This window comes from Scatophagus argus, chromosome 19 (assembly GCF_020382885.2).
Source record: "Scatophagus argus isolate fScaArg1 chromosome 19, fScaArg1.pri, whole genome shotgun sequence".
NCBI lineage: Eukaryota > Metazoa > Chordata > Actinopteri > Scatophagidae > Scatophagus > Scatophagus argus.
The window spans coordinates 375,306-403,118 of record NC_058511.1 but is presented as its reverse complement, the minus strand read 5'-3'; the positions used below and the strand labels follow the sequence as shown (position 1 = coordinate 403,118).

The 27,813-nt window shown below is 44.6% G+C and overlaps 1 protein-coding gene across 5 annotated transcripts; it reads right to left on the bottom strand.

The window, feature by feature from the left end:
- Positions 1-1,074: 1,074 nt before the first annotated feature.
- LOC124050495 (pleckstrin homology domain-containing family G member 3) lies at positions 1,075-26,369 on the bottom strand. 5 transcript variants are annotated; one of them, XM_046373097.1, is made up of 19 exons: positions 26,229-26,369; positions 22,691-22,750; positions 14,371-14,810; positions 12,629-12,729; positions 12,382-12,451; positions 11,993-12,039; positions 11,392-11,542; positions 10,711-10,842; positions 10,254-10,436; positions 9,672-9,764; positions 9,201-9,287; positions 8,756-8,789; positions 8,145-8,246; positions 8,018-8,050; positions 7,796-7,806; positions 6,245-6,574; positions 5,317-5,418; positions 3,665-5,123; positions 1,075-3,393 (listed from the first exon to the last, which is right to left on the bottom strand). In XM_046373097.1, exons 2-19 carry the CDS (start codon positions 22,737-22,739, stop codon positions 2,477-2,479), a joined length of 4,341 nt encoding a protein of 1,446 aa, XP_046229053.1. In that variant the 5' UTR covers positions 22,740-22,750; positions 26,229-26,369; the 3' UTR covers positions 1,075-2,476. The 5 variants fall into 5 exon arrangements, with proteins under 5 accessions (XP_046229053.1, XP_046229050.1, XP_046229052.1 ...); XM_046373094.1 differs by lacking the exons at positions 22,691-22,750; positions 26,229-26,369 and adding exons at positions 16,103-16,165; positions 17,316-17,715; XM_046373096.1 differs by lacking the exons at positions 22,691-22,750; positions 26,229-26,369 and adding exons at positions 16,103-16,165; positions 17,316-17,712 and having other exon boundaries at positions 6,314-6,574.
- Positions 26,370-27,813: the final 1,444 nt, after the last annotated feature.

The following is a 27,813-nucleotide window of genomic DNA, read 5'->3' as shown; positions in this document are numbered from 1 at the left end:
CTTTCCAGGCACTGAAATAAAATTTTTGAGCTGACTCCAAAATCAGTTTGTCAAACATCTTTTGACTATGGTAACAACAAACAGGTGCCAAGTAAAAACCGCATCGCCCTCATCCACACGATATTAACAGCTGGTGGAAAGTGATCTGCATGTAAGGGAAAGTTGGAATTAGAATCAACTTTGAATTTCTGTAGGAGAAGCCACAAATTAACATTCATCTTTAGAAGATAAAAATGACTTTTGTCCATCAATAGTTTGAATGTTTCATAAAGACTCGGGGTCAGCTCTGTGGCAGAGGAAAGGTGGGATGAGCGGGACTCTTTCTCACATCTCTTTGGACTGTCCAGTGCTGCAAAAGAGCAGATTGGAAAGCTTTCATCCCAGAGCATCTCGTGATACCAGCTGATACTGAAAGGTGCAAAAACTCAACCTGAAAACCTAAAACACATACTGAGTATGTAGTGCATAGCAGGCAGCACGTGAGCAGTATTAGTATGATAGTATTAGCAGTAGTATTACTCTTTAAATTTAGATGTCTTGTTTAAAATCAAATAAATATGTTACATGTGGCCCAAATTGTCTGACTTCAAGTTACATTGACTGAGACAAACAGAGCACGTGGACAGCTGGGACAGAAGCCCAGAGCCAAAACAAAAACTGGTCATGACGTGATTCTGACAGGTTTATCGGTCAGGTGTGTGAACCACAGCAGACTGGAATCTGCACACTCAGCAACCTTCACAGTGCTGAATATGAGGGCGTAGCTGCTGTGGCTGCTTCAGCATTTTGGTGTTAATGTTTGCTTTCTGTCTTCATAAAATTTAAAATTGGTGCCAAATGTCACAACACTTGAATGTAAATTATTCTCTTTCTAATAAATGCAAAAAACACGTTGAATGCATCGTTATTATACAGACTGAGTGACCTGTTTGACTGATTTCCAGTCTAAAAACACATTAGCTTTGTTCTCATTAATTATACAAGCATATATACCTGTTTATCTACAGTGTACGTGAGGACAGTGTGTGTATGAGGACCCTGTATGTACATAATAACACACACACAGTCTGCTGATCCTGTAAGTCTGGTTTTAATGAGAGACAGAGCAGATGTCTCCTGAGGTCATATAAACTTGTCTGTATATACAACACTCAGTTACAGAAAGACAGACAGTAGATTTGTTTCTATTTACATCAGCTAAAATAAATAGGAGGTACAGAACAGGAACGAGCCTGGCTGTTAGCAGTGGGCGACTGAGTGAACAACATGATGTGCACGGTGGACCAGTAGTTAAAGGAAAGTCGCAGGTTCAAATTCTAATTCTGCCAGCCTAAAACAAATCGACTTGTTAAGTGTTAAAAGCTACTTTAGAAAAACAGTCACATTAATGAGTGAGTATGGAGAACAGAACCTGACTCATTAGGAAATAAATGAAAAAAATGTTCAAATAAACTTTACATGAGTTTAAGGCACAAAAAAAAATAAAAAAAGCTTTATTTTACTTTGATAATACATTGAGGCAGAGACCTCAGCTGAGTATAAATAAAAGAATCATAACTTGTATAAAGACGGCAGAAAATTCTCATCATTCATTTATGTGCATACTGCAGGAAAAATTAAAAAAGGAAATTATTCTCACCACCATAAAAATGAATTTTGCTGAGGGAAAGTTTTAAAAATAAATTTCTGCATTTATTTCACCATTGTTGGAAAATTATTTTTCTCCTAGTGAAGCAGGTTTGTCCTCCATGTGTTTCTCTGAGCAGCTGAACTCTAAACGTTAAAAGCCAGAGGAGAACCAAGCAAGATTTAGACTTTAGACTCCTGGTCTAAACGTGTCCTGGATCCGCCTCAGTTCAACAGATTTAGTGGTTGTTCCTTAAAGTCTCTGCTCTGACTCGACACGTGAAGCTTTAACAGCTGGGAAGACGACTAACAACCAGACTGAACCCTCAGTGTGCAGTGACGAATCCAGAAGAACAACTGAAAAACTGAAACAACTTCCTGTACAAAAAAGGTGCTTCTAACAAACAGCCTGACAATCCTTTGTACTTCAGGAACGTATAAAGATATTTACATAGTTCTCGATATTTATCTACAAAATGCCAGAGAGGACACAGAGAAAAAAAAATCTCCTAATGTGACCACAGGGGATCTTTTGTCTTCTAAATTACAATAATTATCATGTATTTATAAAGTACATACACAGAATTATTTAACCAAGAACATTTGGGTTGTTTTATTATTTCATGATCTCAACATTTAAAGATTCTCTGTCATAATTTCTAATTGACAAACTGATTTGATTTCTTTGTGTAAGTCACAAAAACTAAGAACATTTTTTCATAATCAGAAATAAAGCAGAAATTGTCCCCCCTGTTTGCTTATTGACAGGCCGCTCACTCCTTAAAGAGTGCGACACCGTGGTTCCTGCGTCTCCGTTATTGTCCTCAGGCGTTTTGACGGCTGTGTTTTTTCAGCTCAGGCTCTGGAACTTTTCTCTCAGATTTTTCACGATGCTCTGGTGCCCGCCTTCTGTCTTCTGTCCGAGGTTTGAGCTTGTTTTCTGGGACTCGTCATCCACATCAACTGCCAAGGTGTCGAGCTCTTGAGGTCTCGCTGGCTCGGTTTTGGCTTTCACCTCCTCTCTCTGTTTATATTCGTCAGACTCCTGATAGAGCCGGCAGCGGTCAATGACGGCCATGATGGAGATCTTCTCCCTGCTGGTCGGTGAACGGATCTGAATGTAGTTGTCTTCTCCGTCTTTGGATTCTGTAGCTGTTTCCACAGGCTCTGACTCAGGCAGTGGAAGCTTCTCCACGATGATCATCTTGCGCTCAGGGTTGTTTATTAGTGGTGCCTCGGCTGTGACGTAGCAACCGTTGTAGTTGCCATTAGCAACCTGTTCCTGGAGATTCTGGAGCTCAGCCATCTGTGTCCCGCTCAGCCGAGGATCCAGGGAGTTGGCTCTGTGAAGCCGTTTTCTGCGTTCTTCTCTGCTTGCGTCTCGGCTGCTGTGAGGTTCGTATGAAGGAACCTCTCCAGAAGCTCCGTCAGGAAGGAGGAGGTTGGGGGAGCAGCTGGAGTGCCTCCTCAGAGCACTGCCGAACACCTGCTCGGGGATAGAGCGAGTCCGGCTTACAGGATTCTTCTGGGACTGACCACGGTCACAGTATTTGGAGCGGAGTTGTTGGACATCGGGCCAGTTGAAGCTCTCAATGAAGGAGGATTGAGGGGGGCTGAGGGGGCTGAGGGGGCTGCAGCAGTGAGCCCAGCCTGGGGACACCACCCTTGAGCTGCTGGAGGTTGGAGATCGCATCTGGTGTACAGGGCTTAGCGGTAGTGACACTGCCTGGTTATGAGAAATCAGCGGTAGAGTCAGGTTGGGTTTACCTGCAAAAAATAAAAGAGACCATGAAACATAAGTCCCGTTTCAGAGTAAGGCCTTCTTTTCTTTACGGTCTATTTAATCGTCTCGGCCTAAGTGTATTACAGTCCCCAAATCTGTGTAAAAATGCGTCTTTAAATACTTAAGCACATCTCATCTCAGTATTTCATTCAGAATTTAATCCGTTCAGACTGTTTAGATGCCCTCACTGTTGATCACTGATGGACTCATTGGAAGACAAACACTTTTGAGGGCAACGCCAGGACAACACAGTACCTGCACTCTCCTTCTCCTCCACCACACAGGGTAGGCTCTTCTTGCTGATCAGGATGCCCTGACTTCGTTGTCGAACCACTGGTTTGGTCGTTTTGATTCGCTGGCTGTACTGACGAGCCAGGTGAAGTACTTTACTCTTCGTCCTGTCGACTTCATCCAGCTGGTTTAAATCCTCTCGAGGCCTTTCCCCCTCGGCCTCGGCCTTCAGCTGGGTGACCCGAGGAACTGGAGCCCTGAGAATGATGGTCTCCTCCCCAAACACCTTCGATGAGTCCTTGATACGTCCAATCTGATGTACACCAGAGACTTCACAGCTTTTGTTTGAGGTCGTAGTCATGTCAGAAAGGCCTACGTCAGTCTCTTTTGAGTTTCGTGAAGCTTCTTGATATCGTTCACGGTCCTTGTCTTCACTTTGGGATCTGGTGATCTGTCGCTCCATTGTCTGCCAGATCTTAATCATTTCGGATGAAGGTCTAAACTCTTCATCCTCAGATGGATTGTCTTGCATGCTTTGAGATCTGGACCTTTGGCTTTCTCCTGAATCTTCTGGATCTGTGCTTCTCAGATCAGACTTCAGAGAGTCCAAAGAGTCGCTAGAAACCATGTGACTCTGGGTGTCATAGAGCATAGTGCATAGAGCAGAGTTTGATTCTGCGGTGGTCGAGGTGGAGGTACTTGGCTGGACAATAACATTCTTTGGGACGCTGTTAAAGCGGCTGACGGAGCTCCTGACCAGCCCAGACGGGATGTATGTCAGGCTCTCTCTGCGCTGGAGGCTGAAGGTGGCATCTTGGTTCTCAGCGTTCTCATAGTAACTCTTGATTTTACCTATTAGCAGCTGGTCCTGTTTGGACAGGGTTGAGTCCCGCCTCCGCCGAATGCTTCGGTTGGTGTCAAAGAGGCTGTCTTCCCGAGGAGACAGCAGGGTCAAATCTGTTACGCCAAAGGCCTCTGCGGGATCAGAACAGATACTGTTGAGCCGCAGAGTTCGGTCGGCAGGTTCGGCACCGGGGCTGAGGCTGCTGCCGGTCCTGCTGGGCAGCCGTGGTGAAGCACAGCCGAGGGAGCAGGCGTCGTCCTGGGCCAGGCTGCTTCGTTTGACGCTGCTGGTGAAGTGCTGAGCGATGGCGCTGGCTTTGTCCAGGACAGAGGAAGGAAGGATGCTGGAGGCTTCACCCTCTGTCTCTGCTGCCTCCTTCACATCTTCGTCCTCATCCTCAGAGGATTCTTCACTGCTCAAGGTTTTTGAATCTGAATCAGGTGTAGCAGAGGATGGTTTCTCTGTGGACTCTGGATCCCTTTCAGGTATCAGTTCTTCTGACTTTTGAGGAGACAGTGAGCTCCCGCGAGGTGTAACAGGCAAACTCTCCGGGTCAGAGGAGGTTTCTGGTTCTGGGTTCTGGGTCGGTTCGGACTCTAGTGGCTCCATCTGCTCCTGTAGAGGCTCATCTGTGGAGGCCTACAGAAAAAATAAATCCAGTACAGGACAAATCGTTAGAACTTGAGAATATTTCAGAATCATTTCTCAGTTTGAACACAAACACCTTTGATGTTTTCCACTGTGAGGGAAATGGACTAAACACGAGACAGAGAAATGAAATGAGAAAGAGGCTGAAGCCACCAGTGTCTTCCAAAAACCGTCAGCTGTTTACCGGCCCACATGTTGGCTCGGTTCCTCCTAGCTTGTCTTCTTCAGGAAGTCGTGCGTTTTCTCTGTTACAGCCATTAGAAGAAACGCTTACTCCCTCTGCCTCCTTCAACAAAGAACAAACACAACAAAACATTAACTAAAGCTTCATATAAAATCTTTAGTATCATCAATCAGAGTTGAAAAACATTCATATCAAATAGTGTTATTTACTGCAGGGTTACTGTAGCTTCATCCAAACCAAACCATCATGCTCTCCTACAGGATCAGTTTCTGTTTTGTTGGATGAACTAAAACAGAAAACTGCAGAGTCTGAATGTCATTTTTTGGATGCTCTGACGAATATATACCACGTGGGGGATATGTTATAAAATATGCTTTTCTGTTGAGCGAACTGACCCTTCATTTCAGACAGCAGTAAGTATCAGTTAAGTGATGAATCAAGCTTCACACCACACACAAACACCTTCATGGATCAGTCTCACATGCAAATAAATAAAGTAACACAGAAACCAAACACCAAGAGGAAATAACCTAAAGACAGCCGGATCAAACATGCTGCAAAAGCTGCAGGCCCAGCAAAACTCTGTGAAAGCAAAACGTGAATATAAAAGTAGGTCTGAAAAATGTTTATCTGTTGCTAAAGGTTTCTTTTTGTAGGAAAACTGCCCTGAACTTTGAATGTGAGGTTCACTGTGACTGCACGGCGTCTTTAACGGCGTGCAGAACAGGCCGTCACCCTGCTGCTGACCTGAAGCAAGCAGCTCGGCTCAGGTTAGTTCCACACATGAAGCTCATGCAGCACATAGCTGAGAAGTCCAGGGCAGCAGGCGGGAGGACACCATGGACGAGCAGGGTGATGAGCGCTGTTATCCATCGTGTCAGTGTGTTATGGAGCTGGAGGAGGACAGGCTGGCAGCAGAAAGCCTCACCGTCACCATGGCGACCCTGTAAGGCCAGCAGGAGATGGCAGCCAGCACGGAGCTGGCGAAGTCATCTACCTGCTCGTCTTCAAGCACAATTTCATCTGGCTCGCTGTCCTCCGCTGCCGTCCGGTGAGACAACCTCCCTGCGTCTTCCTTGTCCTCACTGCAGATAAGTTGCTCCAGTGCATCCTTCCTGCTGCCCTCCTCCTCCTCCTCCTCCTCCTCCTCCTCCTCAGTGGTGGGGTCAGCCTCAGACTTGGCCAGGCTGGAGCTGCAGCTGGCGGCGGGCTGCAGAGAGCGTCTCTCCCGTGGAAACCCCCCGTCACTGTCGGAGTGCTGCAGGACGAACACTCCTGTTCGGTGTTTTCTCAGACTAACGGACACGCTAACTCCCCACCAAAATTTAGAACTGAAGAAGTTTCTTGGATGAGAGGCGAAACGTCTTCAAATACCTCACTTTCAAGTACTTTTTACTGCATATTTATTGTGTGTATATATTATATTTTTTACTTTTTTTCTTTTAAAAAGAATATGTCGGTAATTCCTGCTATGCTTGAGCCACTGTACCGAAATTTCATTTGTGATGAAAATCCAAATGACAAATAAAGAAAGTCTAAGTCTCTAAGTCTAAGTCTAAGAACCCTAACAAGTCCAGATGCCCTAAGAATTTACTACTCAGACCATGACCTGGATGACTGAGAACCTCCACCCACATCTTCTAAGACTAAGGTGTTGCTGATGTAACAGTCTAAAGTCTAAAGGAGAATGTTTTCCAATGTTTTTCTGTCAAAGTACGCCTACCAGCGTTTGTTTATGTCTGACAACAGAAAAGATCCCTAAAAAGCTTGACCTTAAAAGAATAAAATCCTTTTTGTTTCACCGCAAACTACTGCTCTCACCAAAACCACCAGACTCTAATTACAGAAACATCATTTTATCTCCATAAAACACATTTCATTCAAACACCAAAGAAAAATAAAGTACAACTCATGAACAAAAACTTGCAGGTTCGTCTTTGCACTTCTTCAATCGCTAACTCTGGTTTGGTCGAAATCAACTCTTAATCCTCCCAGGCAGATGTGAACACGTCAACACGGCGGACACTGAAGCAGCATGAGAGCCAGAATATGTTCACCTCTAACACGATGAATTTAAGGTTTGTCAGGACCAAACCAGAGGTGGTGGTGGTTGATTGAATAAAGTGTGCTCTACGATGATAAAACTACAGTTTCTGCAAATGGAGGCTGGTGGCTTTTGTCTCGTCTTTGCCCTGCTGACTGTCCACATCTATTCCAGACCACATCGTGTATATTCACGATTCAACATGATGTCCTGAAGGATCAGTAGCGAGAACATCCCATCCCCTCCCCCCTCACTGTGGTGGACCTTCCTTATGTTCTCAGATGACTCTGTGACAACATCTAGTTTGATATCTGAAATATTTTAGCTCACACCAGCTCATACTGTTTGCTGTTGTGTAGGTGGCTGTAAACTGAACTGCCTTCCACACAGCAGCACTGACAGTCCACATTACAACCTGACCAGCTCGTTTCTTACCTTTAAGATGGCTGTGCGACAACCAGGACGAGCAGCAGCAGCAGCAGCAGCAGCGGCAGAAGAGCAGACGGATGATTGGTTAAACACAGTTTGTTCTTAACAACACATTCAAGACATCAAGTTACTGTTCTCATCTCTGCAGAGTCAGTTTGTGGTGGTCAAGTTGTCATGGCAACAGAACCTGTGACAGTCAGTTACGACAGGAACAAGTCTGGTTTTTACCTGTGCTGCTCCTCACGCTTTGTTTGGTCGGCTCTGAAGAAGAAAACAAACATTTAACATCTACAGAATGTGAGGACGGCAGAAAGGAACACATATTTATAAACAGGAAGTGTTTCTGTGTGTCTACCTGACTGCCGTCGCCCCTGACGACCGTCTCGTGGAAACTCATCAGACTGACAGGACAGAACTTTCTTCAGCCGCTCGGGACTGTAACGATACCTGGGAGGATCTGCAGGTGGGGAAAAACAACAACATCAACAACAACATCATCAACAACAAAACAACAACATCAGCAACAAAACAACAACATCAACAACAAAACAACAGTTCACAAATGTTCAGGTTTTGTGTACTTTTTAGTATCTGACAGCTACTGACTTTGCAGATCACCAGATGGGAATTTATTGATCTACACGAAACCAATCAGCTCCATCAGAGTTCACAGTAAATTGATCAATCAATCCAATTAGATCTAATTTATCAATACAACACTCTTCATGAGGACTTTACTGCACATGCTCAGTGTGTTGGGCTTTAAATGCAGGACTTTCACATGTAGCAGAGTATTTGTACTCTGTAGTATTGTTACAACAGTACAGAATCTGAATACTGCAGTTGGACAACATATTAATCCACTGATGAAGTCCACATCAGTTCTCCGCTTCAGTCTGAATATGATTATTGATCATCTATTAGTGTTTTAGAACTGCAGAACAACATCAGACATCAGTTACTTACATGTGGGATTCATTTCCAAGATGGCATCTTTAGCCTGAAACACATAGCAAACATTTGAACCTGACACTGGTGACACTGCTGTGTGTGTACTGCTGTGTGTACTGCTGTGTGTGTACTGCTGTGTGTACTGCTGTGTGTGTGTACTGCTGTGTGTACTGCTGTGTGTGTGTACTGCTGTGTGTACTGCTGTGTGTACTGCTGTGTGTGTACTGCTGTGTGTACTGCTGTGTGTGTACTGCTGTGTGTGTACTGCTGTGTGTGTGTGTGTACTGCTGTGTGTGTACTGCTGTGTGTACTGCTGTGTGTGTACTGCTGTGTGTGTGTACTGCTGTGTGTGTGTACTGCTGTGTGTGTGTACCGCTGTGTGTGTGTGTACTGCTGTGTGTACTGCTGTGTGTGTACTGCTGTGTGTGTACTGCTGTGTGTACTGCTGTGTGTACCGGACCTTCTGTGGGATGATGGCGTGGTGGTTTTCCAGGATGATGCGTTTGATGTGATGAGCCCACAGCTTCTTCTCCTCCACCGTCTTTGCCTGAAACAACAGATTGAGTCTGTTCATTGTGGTTTTAGTCTCCAGAGGACAAGGTGTACTTACTGTGTACTTACTGTGTATTCATTGTGCACATTTACTCCACAACATGAACAGAAATTAGATAAATTAGGACTACATTAGAAAAGTCATCATTAAAATAACGAATATGGAAATGATTTGGTCGTGCTGGATCAGATTTTGAGCTTCATATCAAAACTTTCAGTCGACCTGCCGCCTCACAGAGGAGACACGACTCAAATGAAGAAGATGAGGATATGCAGAGTAAAGCGAGTTACAGATAAGCAGCCATCATCACCATCATCATCGTCATCTGTGTGGAGAGAAAACCAGGAGGATGAGGAGGGGAGGTGTTGAAGGTCTCACCTGGACGGTGTGAGGCTGTTTGGGATGTTTGTAATGAGTCACACTGAAGCTCAGGGAGTCTTTGGCGCTTTCGATCAGCATGAGAGTGGAGCACTGCAGACAGACAGACAGACAGACAGACAGACAGACAGACAGACAGACAAACGGACAGACAGACAGACAGATTTATTGTTGGGCGGAAATGTGTTCATCCTCACTGTGTTAATCAGCCTGGTTTTCTGCCTGCAGATTGTTTCACAGTTTTATCTTCAATCAATAATCACTAACTAATAATCACCAATCTCATCCTGTAACCAAACCTTCTCACAAACTGTACGTCACGTACGGACTGAACCTCGATGATCAGTCAAAAACAGAAATGAAATCTCTCTTCATAAGTTCAGCAGCTGCTCTGTGAACTTCGTGTTACAGTAAACTCAGCACCACCAACAAAGCACGTTCAGCCTCTGCATTAATCTGCAGGTTCACTGAGTTCAGCCCCTTTGTGTTGATGCCTGATTACGTTTATTACTTCCTGTGGAAATAATTCAACTTCCTTTACACAACTGAATGGCGTTTGTGTCGTGATTTGCGGTTTCTCACAGAGATGTGTGTCTTGTAGACGTAGTGTTCTCCACGGCGTTTGGTGATGAGCAGCATGCGGTCGAACAGGAAAAGCGTTCGCTCGTTTTTAGCTCGGTGGACTTTGAAGGTTCCCTCCAGAACCAGTTCTCCGTACGTGGTGAGGTCGGGACCCTTCCAGTTCAGCAGCAGAGACTGAACCTCCTGGAGAAAAGATTCAACAGATGTTAGCACAAAACAAAAGGTACTAATACCACACAGTAGTACTCTGACACAAGTAAAAGTCCTGTACTGGAGGGTTATGGAAGTAAAAGTGTGTAACCAGGAAAGTTAGTTAAGGTATTCAAAGTAAAAGTACTGAGTGCAGTAAACTGTTGTCCTGTTCCATCTGACCTCTGATCAGATGACTGTGACTCCTACACTGACGTAACCACAGGATTTTAGCACAGCAGAGTACTCGTGTGGTCATGTGACCGACCTGCAGTCTGACGGCGTGCTCGTGTTTCCTCTTCATGTCGTTGATGTACCAGGCGACTCCCGTCATGGTGTAGATCGCCTCCTCCACCACCTCATAGCCCTCCTCCTCCGGGTCAAAGTGCTTCGCTATCTCCTGCAAGGCCGCCATCATCATCATCATCATCATCATCATCACAGTCACAATCTTCTTACTATTCTTCTTCTCTGTTTATGTCTTTTTTATGTGTCTTTCCAGTGTTTTGTGCTGCCAAACCTTCACACACCTCACGACCACAGCGAAAACAAACGTCTTCAGCCTAAATGACTGAAGACTGAAGCAGAAGAAAATCTCACCACTCAGCTGATGGAACTTTTGAAGCCTTCAGGACACTGATGACTCCAAATGGTCCTGAATGTTTTTGCCAGTTTTAATTTTTGAATTAAAAACATTTTCTCAATCGTTTGACCTATTTTTGCATTTCACTCCAAAATCCGTTTGAAAAGATGCTGTATAAAAAAGCTTATGATGTCATTATTAACTTTATTCGCATTGTAAACGCACAAGTAGTGAGAATAACTATGGAAGCACACACACTGGTGGTGTGACATCACGTCCTGTTTCCCAGCACGTCTACGGCCCAGAAAAGATGAACTCTTATGGTTCAATGCAGTGGGCGGTGATGCCGGCCGGGTGTGGTCGTACCTGGAGCAGCAGGTGGTACTTGAGGATCCTCTGAACCGGTTTGAGCAGGTATGAACCCAGAGGCAGCGAGCACTTCAGCAACGCCTGACGCTCCCGAAAAAACTTAGCCAGGGATTTATCTCTCATGCACTCCGTCAGCGCTGCAACCGAACTGCGACAAAGAGGCAAGACCGGGAGGTGTGAACGGGAACACTGGTTTCATCATCAGGTGTGAACAAGTGGAAACAAGTGTGAACAACTGGAACCAGGTGTGACCATCCTGAGAACAGGTGTGCTCAAATAGAAACTGGTGCAAACAGGTGGAAACAGGTGTTAGGATGTGAAACCAGGTGTGAACACAGAACCAGGTGTGAACAGATACAGACAGGTGTGACATGCAGGAACATGAAAAATGTAATGTGAAGGTTTGGTCCCTGAAGTCCTCACAGGAACCTAAACATTAAAACTGATAATTCATGGAACACAAGACAAACAACCAAAGGCTCCAGAACAGCTGCTCAGTGGACCTGCTGCAGCACCTCACAGCACTGCAGTATCCTGCAGTATCCTGCAGTACCATGACAGCAAGAGAAGCTGTGTGGTGCAGACTGGCAGTACTTACTTTGGGTAGTTGGTGCAGTACTGCGTGTAGATCTCGAAGTACTCACTCTGAAATGAGACAAACCCGTCACATCATTTCTCTGCTGAAAATGAAATCAAGAGAAAAAACTCAAATCAAAATACTGCAAAAAGTATTTGTGTTACTTTGTTGATGGTATTTGAACAGAGTGTAGTCGGTGAAGGTTCCTGTTGCTGCACCTCGTTGATTTTAATCTCACTGAGTCAAACAGCTAAAATCAAAATTGTTTTATCTTGTGACGTGTTAATAACGAACGCCTGCATCATCGTCTTTATCTTCTGATAAAAGAAGTCTGATTTTAACAGGTGAAAAAAAGGTGTATTTACGCATTATGTTCCTTCAAAATAAAAGTCTGTTCACAACCGGCTCACCTTCACAACGAAGCACCTGGCGATGGCGACGGGGTCGTTGTCACACAGGTCGAGAGCCTGAAGCAGCTCGCTGTCGACAGAAAACACCGTCACCATGACGACAGCAACAACAACAACACATCACATTGCTTATTATTCAGCTGTTCTAAACACAATCAAGATTATTTTCTATATTTCTGCTTCATCTGATTGACTGTTGGATTAATCTTCGTCCTGTTTGTCAGGTTGCTGTTCTGACTTGTGTCACCTGTTGAACTCGTAGATGTCCTCAATGTTCCCAAACAGAGAGCAGACCTGCTCAGGACGGATCGATAGATCACACTGATCAATGATGTGAGCCAAGTAATCCTGTAGGGGGATGAGAGGAGGAGGAGAGGAGGAGAGGAGGAGGAGGAGGGGGGGGGGGGGGAGGGGAGGAGCAGGAGGAGGGGAGGAAAGGAGAGGAGAGGAGAGGGGCAAGAGGAGGAGAGGAGGAGGAGGAGGAGAGGAGAGGAGAGGAGAGGAGAGGAGAGGAGAGGAGAGGAGGAAAGGAGAGGAGAGGAGGAGGAGGAGGAGGGGAGGAGAGGAGGAAAGGAGAGGAGAGGAGGAGGAGGAGGAGGAGGAGGAGGAGGAGGAGGGGGGGAGGGGAGAGGAGAGGAGGAAAGGAGAGGAGAGGAGGAGGAGGAGGAGAGGAGGAAAGGAGAGGAGAGGAGGAGGAGGAGGAGGAGAGGAGAGGAGAGGAGAGGAGAGGAGGAAAGGAGAGGAGAGGAGGAGGAGAGGAGGAGGAGGAGGAGAGGAGGAAAGGAGAGGAGAGGAGGAGGAGGAGGAGGAGGAGGAAAGGAGAGGAGAGGAGGAGGAGGAGGAGGAGAGGAGAGGAGAGGAGGAAAGGAGAGGAGAGGAGGAGGAGGAGGGGGGGGAGCAGGAGGAGGGGAGGAAAGGAGAGGAGAGGAAGAGGAGGAGGGGGGAAGGAAAGGAGAGGAGGAGGAAAAGTCACATCAAAAAGTTACAAACAGATGAAAAAGATAAAATAATAAATCTAAAATACTTCCTTAAACATTAACCTTTAAATGTTAAGTTTGTCCTGCAGTCATGTCCCCATCGGTCCAGCAGGGGGCACACTGATGTCACTGTCATGAAGCTGACACCAGTCAGCACACCTGAACACTACGTTTGGTTTATTAATGGTTCTGTGTGTTAGTTATATTTGACATTTTTTATCTTTAATCCTCAGAGTTTCTTAGATTGTCACCAATTTAATATTCTGAATTCAAATTACTTTTAGATTTTAATTAAATATCTTAAATAAAATGTATAAATCAGACTGTTAAATATGTTTTAACAGTCTGATTGTCCTGAGTGTTTCCATGTTTAATGGAGCCCTGTGAAGTTTTTCCCTTCAGTCTTACATGATGTATTCAACCTGCTGTGTTTGATGTCAGGGGATTTAAACTTTTCACTCTGAGGGACATTTGTTTGCAGCTTCCTCTTCATGTGAGATCCTCTCTGTTACATAAGCAGTTAATCCAGTCTTAACCAGTTAATTATAGTGTGGGAGGGCGGCGGCTCAAAGACCGTCCTCAGGTCCTCAAATACTCAAGTCTCACCTTTGTTTCTCTATGATCACATCATCATTTTATAGCCAGACCTGCTGATAATTAGTCCTGGGTCTGGTAGAGACAGGGGATTTCTTGCAGGCTTTTATTTTGAAAGTATAACAGTCAGCTGCAGAAAGACCAGGAATCCTTTAGGATGCTGGTTTCTTAGGAGAACTGGTCCAACACGTTTTAATCGGTCAACATGGAAATGTAAATACAGGACTACTGGCAGGGGTATATGCTCATCTTGTTGTATTATTAGGTGTTGCTGTCAGTGGCGGCGTCCGCCATTCCTGTACTGAACCGAGTTGTTGGATGGAGACGAGGGACTGACAGGAAAGTCACGTGTTAGTGTATCGACCTGTTCTCTGGATTAGCTTAATGCTAATGCTAACACTTCCTGCTGCCGACTCACCTCGACGATCATGCGCAGGTCCCTGACGTACATCCTCTCCGTCTCGATGATCTCCATGACGACTCGGTCCAGGTAAGTCAGCTGAGGGTTTGGCGCCATGGTTCTGGTTATGAACGGCGACGTCTGCTGGCGCCGGCTGGAGGCTCGACTTGATGTGTTGTTGTTGTTGTTGTGGTGTTTGAGGCCGAGGCCCCGCCTCCTCCTGTCAGGCTTTGGGAGTGGCCAGGACCCCTCTTCGCCCTCTGCAGGGCTCAGGTCCAGGTCAACGTCGGGGATTTGTGTGGAGGGTAGTGGGCCTAGGTTATCGTCTCGGGAGGACCCGGAGCCCGAGGACAACGTGGAGATCAGGCTGACCGGACGGCGGTCAGAAGAGTCGGAGGGCGTGGCCGACGGAGCGCGTTCATTACTGCCGATGGTGGCGGTGGAGAGGCGGGAGGAGTCTGAGGAGAGACGGGGTGGTGACTGACTGCTGGAAGTAACAGACATTTTACTGAACAAATCAGAGCACCGAGGGCAGCCTTTCACAATAAAAGTAGATATTACAACATGATAAGAAGGTTGGTGTTCTTCTCCAAGGGGAAACAGATTTTAAGGAGTTTGTTTTTTGGTCCTGAAGACGGTTTGGTGTGGAGGATGACATCAAAAACTCCCTCAGCTGAAAATTAATCTGCATTCACAGACGATGACTCGAACAGATCATTCTTTGACCTGTCAGGTTCAGGTATTTCCCCTCGACCACTCAGACATTCATAAACATCTGGAGAGTTCCTGGTTATTTTTATCTGCCAAGAACAGTAATTTAAAGAATCCATCAGAACAGGTTTATTACTGCTGAAGAGGCAGGAGAAGAATCCTGCTTCAGAGCGTCACCTCGAGTCCGAATCCATTCAGGATGCAGGTGGGAGCTTTCGGTCAGGTGTTGGGTGTGTGAGGAAACACTACAGTCAGGGGCTGTTTGGTCAAAGACACACTCAACTCAGACAGACCTCAGATCAGTCTGTCCCTCCCAAATGTCACCACTAAATGAGGCTGTGGTCCAGGAAGAAGAACCATGAACCTTCTCCCTCCACCCAAACTGATCACATCAGATCATAAACACTGATTAACTGATTTGTTGTGATTAGATTCATCTACAGCCTTTGGTTTTGCTTTCTGCTGCGATTCTCTGTGATTTCTCTCAGTGGCCATTTTGAGTGCTCATGCTGGGAAACTCCATGGAGATATGAAATTACAAACAACTACAAACTAACATATTTCAATGATTTAAAAAAAATCTAAATAGACCCGAGTTAAGAAAAGCAAAGTCAAAACAAAGTGAAAACAATCATGTTAGTTATGTACAAAATAACATTATCTAAACAATACATTTGTCTCAGGGCTGTAAAGTCTGGACACCAAATAACACTAACAGCTCAAACATTAGCATAACATTATGCTAAATGTTCACAAGATGGTATTTAACGCCAACGCAATAAACTCGCCTACATGTTAACATGCTAACGTGTAATATTTAGCATGAACATTCAATAAACTCTGGAACAAATAATCTACTCTTAATTAAAACCTAATGAAATGCATAACAATGCTGGTCTGGAATCAGTTATGCTTTTACCGAGTCGGTTTTAGTGTGTATGTGTCTATGTTGAACGTTGAATGTTTGTGAGCTGCAGTTTCACACCCTGATTGCTCAAAATGGCCGCCATGCGATTTTGGACAGCGTTAGCAAACATACCGGCTAACCCCTCGTCAGAGGGTTTAGCTAAGAGTCTGAGGAGCACAGACACTGACAGTCCACCTGAGACAGCAAACACAACAAACACAAAGAAGAATAATTAGAAAGGAAAATGGAAGAGTAACGACTACAGAATTTCACATTTCAGATGTCAGCGTTTGCATTTTTGATACGTTTAACACATCGACTGGATACAAAGATGGACGACGTGAGAGCTCCCAGACAGTTGGATGGCCCCCTGGTGGGCATGACGGACATGTCATCTAGGAAATATTACATGTCAAAACTGAATTATGCACAACTACAGACACTGAGTTTGTCAGTGGTAGACAGTGGTATAAACTGAACATTTCCTCTAGAAATGAAATGCTGACATCAGGTTTTAACTTTCTGACCAATGAGAAATGAATTCTAGATATCTTTAATTAGATGTTCTACCCATCAGATTTATGTTGTAGATACAAAAACAGCTGAAAACAGTTTGTCGACATGTACAGCTGTTTACAGTGTCAGGCTGAAGGGGATACAGCAGGTCTGATCGCTGCAGAAACCGTGTGTGTGTGTGTGAGAGTGTGGAGTTTGAATGAAAACAATTTCAAACTGCAGGCCGGACACACACACACACACACACACACACACACACACAATCTGTCCGTTGGCTGTTTGGCTTCCTGCCAATGTAAAGCCAGCGAGGCGTTCACTGACCCAGCAGGAAGGGAATTTATGGACCCCAGCCACTTAAACGTGACCAGATGAGAGTGTGTGGACCAGTCAGAGCTCATTGTTACATTCAAACACACGGGTGACCTTTGACCTCTGCGGCCGTTAGCACCAACAGAAAGACCACGGCATGTTTTCCAGATCAGAAACTATTAAGTCAAAATTAAAGTAAGTCAAATACAAGACAAACAGAGCTAAACTATATTCACATAAGGCTAAATAATTTTCCTCAAAATCTCAAACTCTTTCACCTAAACTTTTCAAGTGTCTGTTGTGACTTCTATGTGAATTCATAAAAACAAGATTAAGGTCCTAAAACTGTCTGTCCACCGTGTCAGTAAAGCAATCAAATACATGAGAAGGAGGTGAAAATATTGTCAAATCCTCTGATAACGCAGCCTGCTGACAAACAGTCAGCTTTCAGTTAATTTGTAGAGAAACAAAAACCTGCTGGCATCAAACCGTCTGACGTCACGTCGATGCAGCGACTCACCGAACCAGCGGCGAACCAAGACTCGCTTGAGTCGACGCTCCTCGCCGACGCTCCTGAAGGAGATCTTCACCGACTCCTCTGAACAGGAACACCTCACCACAGCAACATCCCCTCCACCACCTCCACCTCCTCCGGCCAGACTGCGCCACATGCTCCTCTGGTACCCCATCAGCTCAAAGATTATCACCACAAACTCAACAAAAACTGAAAAAGGAAAATCTGCCACAGAGAAAACATTCAGTTTTCCCGCAGCTTTAGAGACACCTGAAAGCTCCGCAGGTTTGAAGAGAGCGAAACACACACACACACACACACACCCCTACTTAAACTACAGACAGAGGAATGATAAAATGGAGGGAAGGAAGAGGAGGAGCGAAGAGTGGAGGGACAGCAGAAAGAGGAGGAGAAAACAAGACTGAAAGGAAGGAAGGAAAAGGAAAAAAGGGAGGAGAAACAAAATGAGGAGGAGGAGGAGAGAAAAGAGGTGGGAAGGAACAATAAAGTAGCAGAAGAAGAAAAGAGTCCTGAGCCCTGCAGGTGACTGGACTGCACGTTGGGTCATCAGAGCTGTTAGCTGACTGCTAATGTCTGCCTCAGACTACACCATGTGCACACCTGACAGACGTGACCAATCACAGCTCTCCGTCTTTCACTGCCGGGTCTCTGGGACTGACTTCCTAGAATAAAAACGTCAACTAAAAACATCATCATCACCATCAGTCCCTTCACGTGTCGGACACACAGACACACGCCATCACCTCCCATCATGCACCTGCAGCTGAGTCGACCGTTTGATCGCGCAGCTCTGACCTTTAACTGTCCGAGCTGCAGGACGCTCTGAACGCGCGGCGTGCTGTGCCTTGTGAAGGTGCCTCAGCACGCAGACTGCAGACAGACCACCTCAGCACGGGACCACAGGACTGTTTCTCACCTGTACCTGCGCTTCACGCCAAACACAACCGCGCCGTAAGCTTTGAACTTCATTATACAGGAGAGGACAGGAAAACTGAGAGCAGGAGCGACACGCTCTGTTCGCTCTGCTGGTTGATCATAAAGTTATGAACTCAGTGATGAACGTGAAGCCTCTGAGGTGATGCAGCTGCTTCACAGCGAGACTCTGTGTGGGTTTGTTTGTTTGTGTCACCGTGTCTGGGAGGGGCGGGGTTATGAGGCAGGATAAAGGCCGACTGTTCTCGAGACACAACAAGTTCTTTAACCACAACGTCTCATCCTCATCCTTCAAAAGATTAGAAACACAAACAGGAAGAAGTCACAGTTTCATGTTTACACTGCAGTTAAAATGGCAGATTTCTAATGGAAGTTGGGTTTTCAGAGAGTAATCTGAGCAGAGGTCAAAAAATACACGCACACACACACAGGCAGTTACCACCATACACAACACATGGCCAAAAGTATAACAATAAAGTTTAACAATAAACCTAAACATCAGACAAACGCCTGAGAGCCGAAAGCATCCACCAACTGGTTTACCAATTAGTCGTTACAGTCATTTGACTAATATTCGCTGTCGACACCTTCCCATCGCCACTAAATAAAAAAACAACATAATTTACAGACTAAACAATCAATTCATGGAGAAAATAATCAGCAGATTAATTCTTAACATCTTGACTGCAGCTCTAAAATCAATGAATCATCAAATCCAATATGAATGATAACAGAATGCTAATAATCCATCAAACGATCAATAGAGTAGATTAATGGATTTCAGGAGGCGAAGATTTCTTTTTTCTATGACGGTGTGTTATTGATCATGTTCATGTGTTGATCACACCTGATCACTCAGCATTTCTGTGTGTCAGACAAAATACCGAAACACTGAGTTCACCGGGCCTGTCCACATACTTATGGCCACATACAGTTTGTTCACAGGTGTCATTATTCACTTCCTGTTTGACTCAGGTCACACACTTTGTTCCGGGCTGATTGGTCAGAGTCTGACTGATCTACAGTCAGCTGGTGAGTCTCTCACATATGAATCTGTTTATCAGTTTCACCTCCTCGCTGTGGGGGAGGATTATCAGGAAGGAGTGTCAGAATTCCTGCGTGCCTCGAATGCCTCGCTGCAGGAGGATTAACCCCTCGTCTCCCCCTGAGGTTTGCCTTCGATCCGCCGATGAGGAAGAACTTCCTGAATTCCTTCAGACCCTCACAAGCTGATCTGAATTCAGTCTCAAGCTGCTTCTTCAGGCCGCGTGTCAGCTAACGTACACGCATACACGCGTCGGTCGGACATGTTGGCCCGCCTGCCTCTTCATGTTCACGTCTGCTGCGGTTCTCACAACACAAAGAAAACTAAGAAGAAAAGAAGACGTGAATGGATGATGACATGAAATGTCCTGCAGACAAGTTCAGTATCTGCTCTGACAGACAGATGGACAGGTGGACGGATGGACAGACAGGCACATAAAAAGTCCTCTTTGTCTCAGGAGGCAAGTTTGTTCACGTCTCTCAAAGTAAAAAATACACAAAACAAGGTAAACAGGCACTGGACACAAACAAACACACGGTCAGCCAATCAACTCGCTCGACCCTCAGGTGTGCAGGGAACCGACGTGACGACCTGAAACCCTGGTGTCCCTCTGGAAACTGGTCTGCTTTTCAATGAAGTTTGGCAATTTGCAAAAATGCTGAGTTCACTACAGGTAGGACTTCATTTAAGACATAATGAAGACACAAAACCAGTTTCCACCCTCAAACCACCACAGAAGAAGAAGAAGACTTTTAACCCACAGGAACTCAGCGAACACAAGAACTCGAGCCCGAACATTCATTAACGATAAAACAGAACCAAGTTCCTGTCTGATGTTCTGGAGTCATTAAAGTGAAGGGTGTGGGTGTGTGTGTGTGTGTGTGTGTGTGTGTGTGTGTGTGTGTGTGTGTGTGTGTCTAATCTGTCATAATGAGCATTAAGCAGCTCGTTAATCCAGCACAGTGAGAGGCTGACCAATCAGCTGCTCCGAGTTTAGCACGTCCAAACGCTGATGGTTTGCTTTAAAATGCTGTCATAGCAACAAATCTTTAGTCTGAACTTGCAGAGGAGCTGATTGGTCTGATCCTCATACAAACCAGCAAAAAATCATTAGAACCCCGAACACCACAAGCCAACACAAACCACTGTCTACTAGCACTGTACTCCTATAAACCAGTACATACAATTGCAGTCTAAGCAGTACACAGCAGTACACAGCAGTACAAGCTGATGATGTCAGCAGTGTGACATCATCTCTTATGTCACACCGTTAAAGTCAGTGTTCATTTCTCTGATCAGTTTGGTTTTAATTAGTTATGTGATGCTATAAAATGGGGCTGAAACATATTGATTGACAGCTGAGCGCTGCTCCTGATTGGCTCAGATGGGATACCGCAGCTCCACCTCCCGACTCTGGCTCCAGTGACATCACCAGAACAACATATCAGGGATGTTTTGGCTTCACTTTTGTGCAGTGGGAGGAAGCGGACACATGTCGGCCATCTTTAAATGTCAGTGAGTGAGGTTTTCTGTAATAAACTGACTCCAGATCAGATGCTCAATCAAATCAATCAGAAAAAAACACCACATTTAAGCAACACGTTTCTTTACTGCGTTTCTGTTGTTTTACTTCTGTTAATCAGTGACTGTGCGACCGAAGCCCTTTGATTGGATGTTGTGGTCACATGTTAAACACATATTAATGCATCACATTCACATCCTGATTCATCTGTTTCCCGTTTCCAGTAACACTGACAGACACACAACGGCGAGATGAATCTCGGCCCACTCAAAGTCAAAGATTCTGTCACCAGCTGGCAGGAAAAACACTCGCTACGCTAAACAAAAACTGGTTTGTGTGGGAGCTGTAAAATCCCAGCCTTACCTTAAACAGCGCAGAGGAGAGACAGAAAGAGACGAAGGTCCGACTCAAACCTTGTCTGTTCAGCTCTGAGCGTGTGTGTGCGTCTACCTGCAGCTCTGACAGGAGGGGGCGGGGCTTAATCCAATTAGCGTCAGTGTGAGAGGCAGAGGGAGCAAGACGCCGCCTGCTGGCTGCTTCCTGTCTCTGTCAGCAAGCTAAACTATTTGTTATTTATGTCGTCAAAATCAAAATCAGATGGAGAGGGTAAACAGTTTTTCTTTTGGATGATAATCAGCAGGAGGACCAAAAGCCGTGATGAGCGACTACAATCTCGATGACATCCAGTATGGATTCGTCGACTTGGACAATCCAAGTTTCAACAATCTAACGGATTGTACAGTAAGTGATTGAACATACTGGTCAAACCGGTACTTCATGTGAGCTGAGCGTTGGCAGCAGCTGATCTGTTGACTCGGTGACACACGGGAACTGAACTAATGTTTATTCATCAGGTGCGTCTCTGACTCTGTCACCACCTGACAATCTGCAGCTCGCACTGAACCGCCAAGCGGCTGGCATGAGTCAGGTCAGAGTCAACTCCTGTTTATCACCAGAAAAACACAAAATGTTTCTCTATTTTCCTATCAGACAACCTGAAACACCTGAGCCTGTTAGCTGATCAGCAGTAAACAAAATAAACACGCTGAAAATATTTCTCAGACTCTACGGAGTGAAACACGAGGAGAGAAGAAACATGTCACAGTCTCATCCTGACCGCACAGACAGACGTCCATTGTCCTCTGAGGGACAGAGTGTGTGGTGTTACTGATGTGCGAGCTGCTGGTTGGTTCCCTCCACCACCGACCACAGAGAAGAAAGACAGCACACATCAAGACAGACGACAACAAAGACTCGTGTGTCACGCAGACCGACTGACAGCCTGGACCAGCAGACAGCAGCATAGCATGTAGGATGTTATCGCTAACAAACACGCGTGTCGTCAACATCAGTGATGAACCTGAGACTCTGTGTTGTTTTACAGGATGAGTTTCCAAGCTAACGATGCTAACGACAGCAGCGAGGACGAGCAGAAAGAGAAGAAAACAAACCTAGAATTTCAAAACACAAAGAAAATATAAAAAATACTTTAGGGGAACTTTTAGGGGAAACACTAAAATCCTTCACCCAACTAACAGAATAACGCATCCACAGAAGTTTTAGATCACCTTTCAAAATAATAATAATCAAATCAATAATAATCAGAAAGCAGTGCAGCCATTTTCATTTCCTGATCTCAATCAGAAATGATCGACAGAAATCTGCTGCTCTGATTGACAATTTAAAATGACAGAATCACAGAGAAGTCGTCTCCTGAATGTGCAGCCACACAGGATCTGTTACCGCAAACAGATGGTGTGTTCAAAGCGCTGGTAAAACACAGCGTCTTTAAAATAGACTTTAAACGATATAACATTTCCTGAAAACGCAACAGAGAAAAGACCAGGAGGAGTTTCTTACCTTCATCCATCGGCATGTCATTGGAGGAGCTGTGAGATCCAGCAGGCATCACACCGATCCCTACACACACACACACACACACACACACAAACCAATAAGGATGTTGAACATGGGTATGATGCACTGTTTACTGTAATCGTAAATCTGTCTCGAACATTCAGACGACTTCAACGTTTGGTTTGACAGTTTGACTCATGAAGACCTTCTGGGTAAAAGATGAAGATAAAGAAACAAAGTGATCAGCGTGTCACAGTGAGAACAGAAACGTTGACGTCTGTGGGCTTTCATGAGTAGCATTTGACATTTACAGCTAAAATGACCAACACTTCTGCTTGTGTGTCCAACCTCGAGCCATTGTGGAACCAGATGTCCTACACCTGCCGTAGTGACTCAGACCGGCTCCAGAACAAGCCGGTCAGTGGACCGAATCTTTAGTCACAGACAGCTTCATGAGGCGATTTGTGCTGAAAGATGACCAAACTAAAAGATGAAGTTAAATGTCTCATTAGCTGCTGTATCAGCATACAAACAGGAAGCAAAAAAACTCAGCTTCTTCCTCTGGAAGCAAAATGTGAATTCAACAACACACACACAATGTGAGTGTGTGAGTGTGTGTGTGTGTACTGATAACAGGTAACAGAATAAATTAAAAGCAGACATAAAGTCCTTGTCTTCTGCAGGTCTTTTAAAGTGAAGGTCATCAGGCAGTGATGCGTTCAGGGACACAGCAGCTGCTCAGTCAGCACATTCAGCTGAAGGGTGAACAGAGTGGACATCAGATTTGTCTCCACACAGTCAGCAGGAAGAGACGTTCAACTGTCTGAACAACTGAACCAGAATCAGTCTGACCAGTTCAACAAACCTAACAGGGATGCCTTCAATGGCTGCTCGTGAAAATCAGTGTAAACACGAGGCGTGTGATCTGCCAGATGAAGACGCCTGAATCAGCTGTCTGTGTCCGACAGACGACATTGAGGGCAAAATAAAAACAAAGGCCTGAACAGGACCGACCGCCTCACAAACACACTGGCATCTCGCTAACGTCCCGGTGTTTTCTGTAGGCTAGTCAAAATATCGCAGTACAAAAAGTATTCAGATTGCATTTGTTTTGTTTTTGTGAAGCGTCGTCATGTGCTACATGACAGACAGCACGTGTATCAGTGTGTTCGCCGGTAAGATGAGTTTACATGTTGCTGTTTATTCTGTGAGAGTACCTCACATTTATTAGCCTGATCAACTCAGCCAAGTACAAGAATAAAACAGCACAGAACATAAATAAAGTACAAATATTGTACTGAGGTACAGTACAGCAGTAAATGCTGTTGTTTAAGAAGTCATTAGTTAAATCACAGATTTGTCTGTGTTTGACCATTTGGGACTCAAAAACAAGATATCAAACAGGAAACATTGAGACGGTTGGTTCTGAACTCGAGCTCGACCAGAAGCAGAGACCGTCAGCTAGCAAGCTAACCGGAGAATCAACCGATGTACAACAGTGCAAACAAACTGCAGAGTTTCTGCACCTGTCGTCATTTGGCTAACGCCCTCAAATCTTGGTCAGCTTTTGTCAGTAAGTCGCCTCTTTGGCTTCCTACCGCCTTAAAATCACAGACCACATAAAACATGGACGTAGTCTCCAGTATGTGACCCAAAGGCTTCTGAAGAGCCGCTGAGACGCTTTAACAAGCCTGTTAGCAACTGCCAGAGACTCTGCTAACACGGGTGAAAATTAGCTTCATGTTAAAGCTAACATCAGCTCAGTGTGTTACTGTGATGGAAAAAAACCCTCAATCAATCAATCAACTTTTTATTGGCAGTATATATATATTTTTACATACACACATACTGAATTTTACTACTGCATGCAACACCCAGCAAATTACATGCAGTGAAACACACACAGGAGCAGTGGGCAGCATCAAGCGCCCGGGGAGCATATTGGGGGGTTAAGTGCCTTGCTCAAGGGCACATCGGCCGGCTAATGATTTTTCGCATTAATCACGCCACCACAACCAAATTTTTCCTGCCCGTCCCGTGGGGGAATCCGGTGACCGTGACCGGTGACCCTCTGATCACAAGCCGCTTCTCCAACCTCTGGGCCACGGCTGCCCCCCAAGCGACTGCAAAGATTCAGAAAGAAAACCCTCAAAGCATCCTGTCTCACAGTTCATTGCTAAGTTTTAATTACATGAAACATTCATCATAACCATTAGCTTACAGTCGCTCAGTACAGGAAGTGAACACTCCTTGTCTTTATCTGCAGCCCACTGCATTGTGAAATGGGACTTTATTTATTATCACTGACACATATGATAGAGAGAGGTCATTAGAACATTAAAGCTCAAGAGTATTTTTGTTTTCAGCCTAAAACATCTAAAACAGTGAGATCAATACTTTTCATACCCTGTCTGTCAGTCAACTAATCGATCAAACTTTCAGCAGTGGTCCAGGTCTCGTTGCCGTGGTAACCAGAGCTCTGTGAGGCGTCAGGAAGCGCAGCGTGTCTGAGCATGCTCAGTCCGCAGCCTGGTTAGCATGGGAACGCGCTGATTGAGTCCCTTCTTTAATTTCGATTTGTTTCTGATCAACATGTGAGCGTAATTATGTTTTATCTCTTTTTCTGGTCTTTTATTTGATTGTTTGACGGTAGAACTCTTTGAACTGTTCTGCGCATGTCTGTTAGATTTCTGAAGATAAATCACACACACACAGTCAAGTGCAAAACATGCAGCAACAACAACAACAACAACACAGTCTGTGATGAAGTTTCATATGAACTGATGTGAGATCATCTGACAGTAAGCAGCCTCTATTCGTACACGGATCTTCGTTTACGAATCCCTAAGTTAAGGTTCTGATGTTTTTCATCAAGTTAAAAACACCAACAAATATGTCTCACTCCCCTTCCCGTGTCAGTTAAATCCATTGTTTCTTTCGGCTCTATATATCTCTCCAAGCAGCTCTTAATCTGATCAAATCTGCAGCGTTCAGACATGTTTCCCTCTCCTCAGCGCTCGCTCCCTGCGCTGTCAGGGCGTGTTTTGGTAGCGAGAGAAACCGGCAAAAGCTTAAACATGGCAAAACTAACCTGTCTCTTGTGTGTAACATTTATGCCGCATTAAACAAAAGTTATATGTGAACCTGAATTTTATTAGAATACACTGTGGAAGTGGTGGGTATTATTTCAGACAAGCATATAATCCTTAAATGTCAAGATTTCTCGTGGGAGTTCTGCATCCGGAACCGCACCTACAGAACAAGTTACAAGGGCAGCGAGCGAACTTTAACTTGTCGTGACTTTTTAATAGTTTGATCCGTTTACATCAAATAGAATAAGTCAAACTACAGGATCAGTTCAACTTTTTAAATGTGAGTAGTATTTTAAGCACTAACTGAAACAGATTAAAACCACACTTCCGTGTAGATTCGCAGCTCAGAAAAGAGCATTCAGAGCTCATTCACGCCGCACGTCCCCACTTCAAACGTCTTAAGATTTGTTCTGAACATGAACATGAAGAAGAAGAAAGTTTGGACTCACCTCGTGAAGTCTGTCGTAAACAGCTTGGAACAGCTTGTCGTAAATCTTATGTACAGCAACATCCACACTGTCTCCGGTTCAGCCCGAACTCCTCTCAGTGTTCCTCATTAAAACCTGTCTGTCTCTCCCTCTCTGTCTGTCTGTCTGTCTGCAGGACTGCGGCCGCCGCTGCTACACTGCGACCCTCTGCGCATGCTCCTTATTTCAAAGATAGAAAAAATCCCGTCGTGAATAACTGCAAAGAAAAAGGTTCTTTGAGAAGAGTTTACAGAATGCTGTACGATAGTGTGATATCTATCTGTCTATCGATCTTATCTATATGTATAGGCTACACATGCAGTTTATAAATATGTATATATTATGAGGCTTTATCTTTTCGTTGTCTTTTATTTATTTCTCACTTTGGCTACACTTTGTTCCGATCAAACTATTTAAATATCTGTTTATATGTGTGTTTGTAGTGCTGAGGTTTAATGGTAGTTCATTTAAATTTAAAGGTGCATCGATCTCTTTGTGACCACTGGGGGGCAGCAGAGCAACACAACAGTGCAGTACAATTTGAGTACAAGTACTTATTAGTATAAGGAGTGTAATGTGATATATCACATACCACAGGAAGGTCTGCTGCTTTCTGGCCCAAAGCATTTGAGTGTACGTTTTCTTCAGAGGTGTATGGACATAATATAACTTGTATGACCTCTGGCACTGTATCTCCCCCTGCTGGACACAAAGAAAACTGCTGTGTGAAAAAGTCTTACATAAAGTGCAACAAAAACGTGTTTTTGTTGCACTTTATGCGAGACAGAAACGAAAGAAAACAAACATGTTAAAAACAATGTGAACCTATCTGAGGTTTGGATGCGTTCAAATACTTGAATCAGTTCATGAAAGTGAAGAAGAACAACAGGATGTCAGTAAACACAAAACCAGTTTGAACATCATGAGCTCAGCAGACGAGTTTCAGCCTGTCAGACAACAGAAACCTGAGAGACGCTCAGACGGGATCTGCTTCACCTCTGCTGGAGCGTCGGCAAATGCTTTTACCCAAGTACTGGATTTAAGTCCCAGTAATGTTCACTGTACTCAGGTTACCTGAGACTTACTCTTTACTAGATACTTTTTAAGTTATAAAACATAAAATGAGATATTAATATATGGTGCTGCTACTCCCCAGTAGTATGCAAAGTACGTATGTGTTTCCACAGTGAATTACAACCTTCAAATGTCTTGTATTAATTAGTGAACACTAAATTCATCAGCTTTGTAATTTTTTAACTAAATCTGGAATTTCTGACAGTTTTTACAGTGTATAGCACCTGCAGTGAATAATTAACACCTTACGGAAATTACAATCATAACAACTGACAATAATAACAACTGATTACAAAGCTCCAAAACATACTGGAGGATGTGATCTTTATGTTTGCTAATCAATTTTCAAATGTTCAGACACACCTCATGGTCGTCCTCAGTTGCCATGGAAACAATTTAAGTGGTTGAAAAGTCTGAAAGCCCGAGAAAAAACACGTCAAAGATTGCGTTGAGATGTCTCTCACATCGCTCAGAAAAGGAGAAACTGTCTTTG

Excerpts from the sequence above, each read along its gene's own strand:
- LOC124050495 (XM_046373094.1), bottom strand. The coding sequence starts at position 17,484 with ATGGGGTACCAGAGGAGCATGTGGCGCAGTCTGGCCGGAGGAGGTGGA. Across the intron at positions 10,843-11,391 it reads AGTACCACCTGCTGCTCCAG|GAGATAGCGAAGCACTTTGA; the intron begins GTACGACCACAC and ends GCGGCCTTGCAG. Across the intron at positions 9,288-9,671 it reads AACAGCCTCACACCGTCCAG|GCAAAGACGGTGGAGGAGAA; the intron begins GTGAGACCTTCA and ends CTGTTGTTTCAG.